Genomic DNA, 11,237 nt, shown 5'->3' with positions numbered 1-11,237 from the left:
CTTCATCAACGTTAAAGTGAGAAAACTTGGGAGATCTTACATATACATAAAGAAAAATAAACCAATCAGAATCAAGTTATCAATACAATTACAGTAGTTGATTGGACCACAAAATATAAGTTCAGTGACAAGTTAATGGGCGAATTAATTACTGTACAATTAAACCATGATAAGATGTCGGCAAAATGATTATGTAAGCGATAGTTTATTGGCGGTGCCATTGAACCAGCTTAATGTTGAGACTTATTTAACTACAGTAAACAATAACAGGAAATAAAACATAGTATGATTAATAAGGTCCTATATAATTAAAACAATTGTGGAATAGAAAATAAATAGCAGAAATATAAGGTATATGTATGAGTTTAAATAATATAACGCATGATGTCATGATGACAAATAAAATAGAGTTTAGAAATCAATGAATATAAAAAAATGTACATAAGCAAAAATATAGGATATATAGTTAGATACTGTATTCATAGAGAAATATTGCGTATGAAGGCATAATCACATGTAGAGCCTCAGTCCTTATTTAGACCCTTAATGTGAGTTTTTAACCGGATTATCCATTTCATTTCTGCGTTTACACGGAAATATCTTGCTATTGTGTATTATCCTATACCTGTCTCTTATACACATCTAGATGTGTATAAGAGACAGATGTACACTTACTGGGCAGTTGAGTTTGTGTCTTATAGATGATTTGTGGTTGTTCATTCTAGATCTGAAAGTTAGACCAGTTTCGCCAACATAGTTTCCCTCGTTGCATTTGTTGCAGTATATGAGGTATGTTATATTGGGCAAGTTACAATTCAGTACTGGTGGCAGGATTGTTGTTTGTGTTCCTGGTGGAGTAAATGAGCTGTCAGTATTGATGATGTTGCATAATTGACATCTAGAGCTGTTACATTGTGTGTTGCCATGTATCGGTTTAGTGGAGGGGAGTTTAGATGAGGTTAAAGTGGACTTTAAATTAGGGGGTTGCCTACGTGCTAGTAGAGGGGGCTGTAAAAATAATTCTCTAATCGATGGGTCTTCTTGGAGGGAGAGGAAGTCTCTTTTAATTCTCTTAGACAGTTGCAGGATGCTGGGGCTACAGTCAAGTGCCGATCATTGTTAAATTTAGGTCTATATGTGAGAAGATCAGTGCGAGATTTACGTGAGGCTTTTTTAATCTGGGTTTTTATTATATTTAATGGGTAGTTACTTGACATGAACTTGCCAGTGAGAAGAGATATGTGTTTGTTATAGTCAGATGGACATGAGCAGATTCGTTTGAGAGGCAAGCATTGGCTGTAGATGAGCGATCGTTTAAGACTCATAGGGTGTGAGCTTCTGTAGTTGAGGTATCGATTGTTGTCGATATTGTATTGATAACTTGATTCTGAATGGTTTATTTTTCTTTATGTATTATGTAAGATCTCCCAAGTTTTCTCACTTTAACGTTGATGAAGATAGCAGGAGCTATCGAAATATCCGTTTGATTTTGTTATAGCTTAATAAATTTGTGTTCCGCAAATCAACTTTCAATGATTGTACACCGTTTTTTCATTGTTTTTGCATTTTATTTTACTTGGAGCATACATGCAAACCCACTCTTCAATATATATATATATATATATAAATTTTATATATATATACTGTATATATATATATATATATTACTTCATATGATCAGTTGGATTACTATCTAAAGCGTTGCTGTAGACACTTAAAGTCATGGTAGAAGGGCACTCGTAGTCATTACTAGAAATGTGTTTTGGCGGCCATTTTGAATATTTATTTTGCTTTTTCGCAATAAAGGTGTATGCTATTGTGTTTTTTATACATGTTCTACTGGATTCCTTGAACTATTAATACATAGGTTTTGACACAAAGATTGTGGTAATATGACACTTTAGAGCCTTCAAACTGCCAAAATTGTGTTTTTTTTTGGTGGCCATTTTGAATATTTTATTAAATTTTGCATTTTCACGATAAAGATGTACGTTATTGTGTTTTAATAAGGTTTTACTGGATTCCTTGAACCAAAGAACATAGGTACTGACACCAAAATCATGGTAATGTGGACACTTGAAGCATTGAAACTGCAAAAAATTGTGTTTTTTGGCGGCCATTTTGATTTTTCCAATTTTTGGTGGGAACGGTTGCAGTGACATCGTGGTTCCCGCAATTTTTTCAAAAAACCCCCTAGGACAAAGTTTCATGCTTCTTTCCAGAAGTGCACGTCTTGACCAAAAAAATTTCACATATCCGCCCCACTACAAGTGCTTTTTTTAATGGAATGATATTTATGGCTGTTTTAGCTGATGCCTTGTTAGACCTAAAAATTATCCTATTGGAACTTAGACTGGTGTGATGCAAAAGGTGGATTAGAAGGTTTGTGTCCTCTCCTATAAGTGTAACTGATTTATCCTTGGCCGCATTAATAGTAGTAGTTGCAATGAGGACATCAGCATCTCCCAGTGCATGGACAACTGTTACACCTGCTGACTGAAGCTCTTTTCCAAGCATGTTGATAAATTTCTGTTTGTTGTTAGTATTACTCAAAAATTTCTATTTCTTTGTGTCAAATACTGTAGATTCGTCAAATTTGACATCAAGGTGGTCAACTTTTCCACGCCTCAAGTGGGTAATATCTTTTATCGTTGCTGTTTCATAGCCATCAAACACTACTATTGTGTATGCATACTTTCCAACTAACTTGCAATAAGACGTAATAATTGCTTGGTATGACTCACCCTTCTTCCAGGGCAGTCGATGAAGCAATGAACCTCCATCAAAAATGTGCATATCAGTCTTTGGGAAGGCATTATTACATAATAATATGTCTGACATTTTCTTTTGTCCTTGATCAACAATTGCATGAAGTAATTGCAGTTTATCTGCTTTCCGGAGCAAATTCTTTCCTTCAAACAATGATGGGGGAAAGGGACTCAGCTCAAATGTAAGCATTTCTTCCAAAGACAGGCTCCCAGTTTGGGACACGGGACATCTTTGAGATAAGAGTCCAGGTTCTATAGATCTGTCATGCGCAACAACAATGGCACCTGCATCTGCTAAAGAGTCCTGGCTCTTTCCTTTCTTTTAAACTTAAACTTTGTAAACGATTGCATGGATTCATTAAATGCTGACATACATGGTCTTGTGAGAACCCACAACACTCTTGAATTTTCACTCATTTTACTGCCCCTGGTTAGAACACCAGTGCTTTTTACTGACCGCATCAGGGTTTGCTCGATAGTGAGGTCACAGCTTACACCAGCCCAGAATTTATCCGTTCGACGTACTACACTGAAATCTTTGCAAAACCTGTCGTATACATCAGGATGATCGTCTTTGAGTCTACTCATCAGTTGCAGGCAAAAGTATGAAGATCTCAAATAATTTAAATGTCCAGCCGCAGCAAAAATTGGTAAAGCATCAGCTACCACTTTGAGATGTGTACTCCAGGAACCTGACCTGTCTCCTCTTATGAAGGATCTGGCTACTATCATGTGCTGATAATTTAGCCATAACTGGCTTGTTTTAGACACAGATCCAATTTCTGCTCTCTCAGCATCAATGTTGTGTTGAATCAAAGAAATGACATTGGACTTTATGATTTCATCTTGAGTGATGTTGTTTAACCTGCACTGTTCATACATTTCTTCAACCAGCAAAACAACATTTTTTACTTCAATACTTTCTTCTATTATTTGGCTCACTAACATTTTATTCAAGCAACGATCAACAAGAAGGTGGCCCCGAAATGCTCTTTGTACGGCCTTTCCAGACATCAAATGGGAAATTGTGTTTTCACCATAAATGGCTTCCATTATATTTGCAAGTCCACTTCCTTCCATTAACCTGCCGATTGCTCCAAGCAACTTCATAAATATATGGAAACCACCCAGCATTAGAAATATGTTTCTAAGATGGCTATTCTCTGGAGAATCAATGACAATCTCAGTGGCCTTCCAGTAAAGTGGTTGATCAAATGTTATAATAGGTGTTAAATTGTACTTAGATGTCAAGGTACAAATGTACTCGTAAATGTAAACGTTGATAGTATGCATGACCTGTCACCTGAATACATGTCTATCATTGGTAGAAATGTCACTGTAGATTTTCCAGGATAATTGCTCCCACTGTGAAGCGTGTGCATAAGTTTCTGCCAGTTTGGTGTTGGTTTGGTCAAATTTAATGACAGCTCCCACAGTACATCTATGTTTTTAACAATAATTCCTGGAAACTTTGGAACATCTTCAAATAGTATTTCCTTATGTGCTTGACTTGATGGACGGTAATTGACAATAGGGATTCTTGATTTGTTTAAAATATCGAGATCTGTCACTTTGCACCGTTTCACTTCACTGTTCAACTTCACTCCAGGTGTGGTTGCTGCAATAATTCCCATACCATGGAATGTTCCATGGCCATCCAATGTGACAAGGTTATGGTCAACATTATCACCAGCAAACATTATCAGCCTTTCGTTCTTGTCCAATATATCATCTAGGAAATTTTGAGATACAAAAGAAGCTGCATTCTTTTTAAATCGTTTTACTTCCTTGTAAGATACACAAAACCCCATTGTCGCTAGGGTAGAAAGCAAAAACTCTGATCGAAAAAGATGATACAGCTGAACACCAAGTCCAACCTGAAGTGGCACCAAAACCATTCTTGGCCTTGTGGCTTGAATTAGTGCTTGGCCTATGCTAGAAACTTTGGTGTGATTCTTATCTCCAACAATAATCAAATCTAGAAATAGCCATAGACTTTCTGGCAAAAACTTGTATGGAGCATCACCCAGAAGTTCTGTTGTACTAGGGTTGGTATCTGTCACACATGAGGTACATGTCTTGATTTCTGACTTGATTAGCATTGCAGCAGTTTCAATAATTGCCCATTTTTGGAAATCATCATTACCATCCTTTCGCTGAAAGTATGACCTAATGGTTTTAACGAAAAGAAAAAAAACATCAACAATGTATAAATTAAGGTCGTTGTATGTTATATATTCAGTTACTCTCAATCTATAGTCCCATGTTTTAGAAATTACATTAACAATTAAAATCAATTACCTGAGAATGGTTGATGTCTTTTCCCTCATTGTAACCAAATCATTATACCCATCACATTCAGAAATGCAAATGTTATCCTCGTATCTCTCCCTTAGCTTATTCTTGATGTGTTTGTTGGTGTATGGTTCTGACTTATTAATATCTAACTCTTTCATTTTTTCTGTGGACAAAATATATACTATAATAAACAACATTTAAAATAAGATCCGTTGTTATATTGTGTACAATATAATAATAGTTAAACCCTAATTTAGATCATGAAAATATGCCCTACCTCTTAAGTTTGATATACTGTTCTTCGTCATTACTTTCAAGGAAAGAGCATACTTGAGAAAATGCTTGAGCTCGATCGTCCCCTATTGGCCTTCCAGATCTTTTTCGCTTTGCTGGTACTCCAGTAGATGATTGGAATCGAACAGGAATGGCCAGACCAGATTGAAAATTGCGATAGCATTGGCGATGTTAGCATCAGTTTCCGAACATTTGTAATGGTTTCTTTAATTGATTCAACAATTTCAGAAGTTTTCACATAGCCAAATTCAGATCTGGCGGCGTCAACTTTAGTTCCACAGAATACACAGTCAGTACTACTAGTAAAATCACTATCCACCCTACTTTTCCTCTTCTCAGCAGTCTTCTTTGAAGAGCCTTCTTTCTTTGAGAGCTGTTGAAAAGTTTAAATTCAATTGTTTGTAATCGCTATCCATTAGAAATATAATATAAACCTTATACTGCATGTTGCTATTTAACTAAATTGTGTAAAAGATATACTGTATAACTTACTTCTGATGGATGAGTGTATTTCTTTCTACAATCTTTGTGTATTTGTTGTCCTGTCGTTACACGAATGCTATCCCCTCTTTTTTCACTTTTTGAGCATAAATTTAATAAACTGTAATGTTTTATTTTTTAACACCTGGGTCAGTTCCTAGACATAAATCAATTACAATAGGCCTAGTATAATTTTAAAAATTATATAAAGGAATAATGCATTTTAAACAGTCAGATAGTTTTACAGTACTGTAGTTTTAATCTGCAAATCATTAGTGACAAATGGCTACAAGGCCCCTGTGTGTCCCCATACATTAATGTATTGGTTAAAACAGCTGCTTTAAATGTTTCATTTTCTTTTGCAAATGTTTCATTTTCATGTTTTATAAATTATAAATCATAATCTATATCATTTTATATAGACCTAGATGAGTATTTTAGAAGCCCCTTCTTGAATCTTAGGCACACTAGGCCTCAGGCTAGGACTCAATTCTAAGTGACAGACTAGTCCCCTTACCTAGCCTTGGATGCCTAGTCTAGAGGCCTCCCCTCTTCGCTGCCTGGATTTGCCTAAGGGACACATCAGAGCTTAGTCATTGGCCTCACTGTATATCTTGTAATAACTGCATATTCAATTAATTTATCTATCATGCCTAATTTATACTGATTATATCTAAAAAGATGTAAACACAATGAACGTAACTAAACACTAACCTGAAAAATGATAAAACTCTTGACAAACAAATTGTCCTGGTAGTGTAGTGATGCTGGCTGTCAGGCTGTACAAAACTATCAGCCAATCAGCAAGCTCCATTTCAAGAACATTAGGTATGGAGGCCCAAAGGGGCCTGTGTAGAGTGTTTTTGTGAAATTGGTTAAATACGTCCATTTTAAATCTCAAATTTTAAAAAATGCTCCTAATTGAGGCATATGATTTTACAAGTGTCACTCTAGTGTCTTAGAGTCCTTATAGATAATTTTAGGAAAACATTAAAACGTTTTAAGCTTTCTATTGGGCCATAGAATGTCATTAAATATTTTTTAAATATAATTTTTCTGAAAAAAAGTGCTTAAAAAGTAATTAATTAGCTTTAAATCCACATTAAAACGCAGTTGTGATCAACAAAGTTTATGTCATTAAATTCAAAATTTAATCAGCTTTAATTTGACATCAATATCAATGTAAAAATGATGTTGGAAAAATATTTAATGTCCAAAAAAGTGATATCGTAACTTTTTGACCTCAGATGACCTTAAAAAGACCAAAAATGACCCTTCGCGGTGTCCGATTTCTCTGGACTTTTTTTTCTGAGATCACATACATCATGTAGAAGTGAAATCCACTTAAAAACCTTTGTACGCAATTACTTCTAGGTTAGGCCTTATTTTACATTATATTCCAGGAGAGTGGAGGAAAATTAGAGATTGTCAAATAAGAATGATTTAAGACGGCGGATTGTGTATGTGAATTCCAGAGCTTTGGACCAACAACTGAAAAGGACCTTTCTCCATAAGTCTTCAAATGACAGGTAGGTGCATGGAGGGTTATAGATGTAGTGAACCTTAATATCCTTTTACATTTACCAGAATGGAGTGTGATCAGTTCTGAGATGTAGTGAGGAGTACAATGGTGCAAGGACTTAAATATATAAAGGAGCATTTTATACTTAATTTGCTGGTTGATTGGAAGACAGTGCAGTTTTCTAAGTGTGGAACTACTGTAATATGTTCAAATTTGGGATTACCAATAACGGACATATTAAGTCGAGCAGCAGAGTTAATCTGTATTTTTAATCTTCGTAGATTTTATACAAGTAAGTCTTAAAAGTGCTGTTGTCATTTCTTGTATTGTTATATAACACGGTTTACACTTTTTATTCAACTTACAATGTAATGTAGATTTTTCCTCTCCTGTTTTTTCTGTTTCTCTATTTGTTTTACTTTTCTTTGCTAAAATTTCATCTAAATCTTCTTTCTCCTCCTGCATTAAGAAACATTCATCATTAGTTTCAAAATATATACTAATACACATAGGGGGCCCTGTTTTGCCACTAACTTTTAAAATTCCAATGCACAGTAAATCTGTTATGTATTAAAAAAGCGCTTCCACTTATCTATTCTGAAAATGTTATGCCTGCCCCAGTTTGAAAAATTTTGCATCCGACCCTAGCTATTCTTACACCAGTATTAAACACATTCCAAATTCTGATTGCTTAATATTGTATATATATAGATTAGATTAGAACATCATCATCCAATCAGAATTAATAATTCATTTAAGACAGGTGTAACAATAGATACTGCCTATTTGTTACTATACAGTGGAATGACAAGATTGTGGAAATAGAAATGTTCCATACAAAAACAATTGAAAAAGATGATGATGATGATGATTGATAAGATGCTGACAAGGATGAGTAGATGATAAAATCAATAACTACAATAAGCATTATCATTGTTTACACTTATTTGACATAGCCTCTTCACTTATACTGTACTATACACTGATAGTGGGGACAGAGCTCTATGTAGATATTTCATAGGACGCATAATTGTATGGATGCACACTAACAGCTTGCTAAATTCTCACACTTCCCGTGTAACACATTGTCAGCGTGAATTGGGTGCAAGTTGAGAGTATACAAACCTCTGTTGGATGAACATCAACTGTCCTTTAATCCATACTTTCCCCCAAGGTACTTCAGATCCATCAATATCGCTTGTGTCCATCTTTCTCACTTGCTTTCATTTTTTTCTGGGACACAGTTGTCTTGAACAGTTTTCCCTGTTTATTAAAGTAATTTAAGTTAAACCTCTTATAACAATTATGTGTAAATACTATAACACCGATTAACATTCTATTTGCAGATTCATATATTATGTACTGTATATAGAAGCGCCAAGGAACCTCAGACGCAGTGTTCATCCCAAGGCAAGAGAATGACGAGTACCTGTACATTGGCATTTTGGTGACTTTCGAGCAGCCTTTTTGACACCATAATAAGCTGATGCACGTACAGTATGCTCAGTTAAAGTATGCAGTAATCGTCAAGGGTAAAATATCCGAATGGATTACAGTTGAATTTGGTGCGAGACAAGAATGCCTTTTATTTCCGGTCCATTTCAATATTTCTTGACCCAGGAGTGCAAATGAGAAAAGCATGCATACAACATCCGTCATGCATATGACACACCCCTCTGTTGGTTCTTGTCTTCAAGAAACTCAACACGACCACTGACGAGCTTGATAAATAGATCATGCAAAGAAATAGGATATGAAGAAGATCAACGTGGCAAAATGCAAATTATGGCAGATGACATTAAAAATATCATTCTCAACAACAAACCAAAAAATAAAGGAATTTGTGTTCCTTGGAAGTAATATTGGCATGTAGGCTTGCTGCATGGTCTTTAGAAGACTGAAAAATATACTGCAATTGTTAAACCAGGATAACTCTCAGACTCAGAATCAAGTTGCAGAATCTTCAAAATGTTGAAGGCGGCAATTTAACTGAAGAAGAAGAAGAATCTTGGAACCTCAGAGAAGTGGCTAGGAAAAAAGTTTGAAATCTTTACCCAGTGGTAGAATTCCCTGTGCTAGCCTACCTAGGCCTAGGGCTTACTATCTACTTTACTAGAGGCTAGCCTGGCCCTAGCCTAGGCCTAGACAAGGAAGGGCAATTATTGAGCATCATCATTCTATCCACATACATACACACGGAGCAGATTAGCCTAGCCTAGTTAGTACTAGTAGTAGTAGTAGTGGAGCCTAGGCCTTATTCTAGGCGGATCAAGTGCGATCAATGGACCCCGTGTAAGTAGCTCAGGTCCAATATCTTTTACAGTAGTAAGGACCTCTAATGGGATATTCCATTTTCTCCACAGGTTATCTAATTATCTAAAGAATTTCCAACCTGATCGTCGTGCTATGCGATCGCGAGAAGATGTAAACAACGATTTAACAAAGGTATCGAAGACGTTCGTAGCTAATGATGGTATTTGTCTTTTTCGTAAGTGTATCATGTATTTAATAAAATCATATGTATTAATTTATACCCCGAAAACAAACGTTAATTTGATTGATCATTTAGGCCTAGGCCAGGCCTATTACTACTAGCCTAGATGAGATCGAAGCTAGCTTAGCTAGGCTGGCTGGTCTAGGCTAGGCCTAGACGTTTACGCTTAGCCTAGCCTAGGCCCAAAATGCTAGGCCTCTAATCTATCGAATACTGCCTCCATTCCTAGCCCTACTTATGTAGGGCTAGGCCTAGGCAGTCTGGGAGGTATACGTAGCCCCTCCCCCTTCCTCTAATTGGTAGTCACACTCTGTCTAGATAGAAAGTGTAGTAAAAAAAAGTAGTGATATTAATAAACAGAACTGAGGGGTCTATGCCTAGCACTGCAGGCCTATTTGATAGCGCTGCAGGCCTATTATATAAATTGGTAAGTTAAGTGTATGCTAGCCTAGGTCCTACATTTTGGCTATTAATTTTTAAGTGCTTTGAATTATGTTAAATTTCCATTATATTTTATGTAGTAGTATAGGCCTATATATTTATTGAATGCAAATTTAAAAATAAAAAATAAAATAATGTCCATATTATTAGTGTTTCTTTAAATGAAAGTCAAAATATATTACATTATATATTGTTTTGGTGGAAGAGCACAATTTACTATTTTGAGAATAATTTTAATGCCTTTTTTATTACAATAGTAACAACATGACAGCTGCAAACTGGATTGGCTTCCTTGTTGTGAAATAAATGAGTTGTATTTCTACTGAGTGATTGTGACTACCTTACTGCTTTTTGCCTCACTGTGATATAGTCAGTGTTGATGCAATTGCATTAGGGTCTTGACATATCACAATTTCAACTACAGTAATGTACCTACAACAGTTCTTATTCCCATTACGAAGCAGCTTTCAACTGAAGTTTTAAACCATATTACTACTGATACAAACGATGATAGTACTACAAGTAAGATATTTTTTAACATTTATACACACAAATGTTTTACAATTACATAGTCATGATTATGTAAAGACCTACTGAAATAGAAAAATAAAAATAAAAAATAAAAATAATAAAAATATGTATCTATAATATTAATATAATGATCCATATCTTCAATTGGTTTTTTTTTGGAATATAATAAATATTTCCTCACAGATACATGCAACTTATTTGATGTCAACATCACTTTTGGAACACTCTAAAATAAAGGAATAAAATGTTTTGAGAGATTAATGTTGAGGAAAGCAGTTTTGCTGAAATTTCCTTTTTTTGTTTGTAGCGTTTCATTTTTTTGTTTGCAGCATTTCCTTTCTTGTTTGCAGCGTTATTTTTTGTTTGCTGGTGTTTTTATTTTTTGCTTGCAGCGTTTCTTTATTTGTTT

At 35.1% G+C, this 11,237-nt stretch overlaps 1 protein-coding gene across 2 annotated transcripts; it reads right to left on the bottom strand.

The window, feature by feature from the left end:
* Positions 1 to 3,983: 3,983 nt before the first annotated feature.
* Positions 3,984 to 9,405, bottom strand: LOC117121111. Of its 2 annotated transcripts, XM_033266213.1 has the most exons (6): positions 8,792 to 9,405; positions 8,488 to 8,625; positions 7,728 to 7,821; positions 5,344 to 5,733; positions 5,070 to 5,229; positions 3,984 to 4,937 (listed from the first exon to the last, which is right to left on the bottom strand). In XM_033266213.1, the coding sequence occupies exons 4-6, from the start codon at positions 5,372 to 5,374 to the stop codon at positions 4,016 to 4,018; spliced, it is 1,113 nt and encodes a 370-aa protein (XP_033122104.1). In that variant the 5' UTR covers positions 5,375 to 5,733; positions 7,728 to 7,821; positions 8,488 to 8,625; positions 8,792 to 9,405; the 3' UTR covers positions 3,984 to 4,015. The 2 variants fall into 2 exon arrangements, with proteins under 2 accessions (XP_033122104.1, XP_033122105.1); XM_033266214.1 differs by lacking the exons at positions 7,728 to 7,821; positions 8,488 to 8,625; positions 8,792 to 9,405 and adding an exon at positions 5,853 to 6,525.
* Between the last annotated feature and the right edge of the window lie 1,832 nt (positions 9,406 to 11,237).

This window comes from Anneissia japonica, unplaced genomic scaffold, assembly GCF_011630105.1.
Source record: "Anneissia japonica isolate Jap-2015-1 unplaced genomic scaffold, ASM1163010v1 scaffold287915_len73302_cov97, whole genome shotgun sequence".
In the NCBI taxonomy this organism is placed as follows: domain Eukaryota; kingdom Metazoa; phylum Echinodermata; class Crinoidea; order Comatulida; family Comatulidae; genus Anneissia; species Anneissia japonica.
The sequence above is the reverse complement of the archived record's forward strand: the minus strand, read 5'-3'. Positions and strand labels throughout refer to the sequence as shown.

Bases quoted from the DNA above. Each gene is read 5' to 3' on its own strand.
- LOC117121111 (XM_033266213.1), bottom strand. From the start codon at position 5,374: ATGACGAAGAACAGTATATCAAACTTAAGAG. The intron at 5,230-5,343 runs GTAGGGCATATT...TTTTGTCCACAG, and splicing joins CAGTATATCAAACTTAAGAG to AAAAAATGAAAGAGTTAGAT. The intron at 4,938-5,069 runs GTAATTGATTTT...TAAAACCATTAG, and splicing joins AAGACATCAACCATTCTCAG to GTCATACTTTCAGCGAAAGG.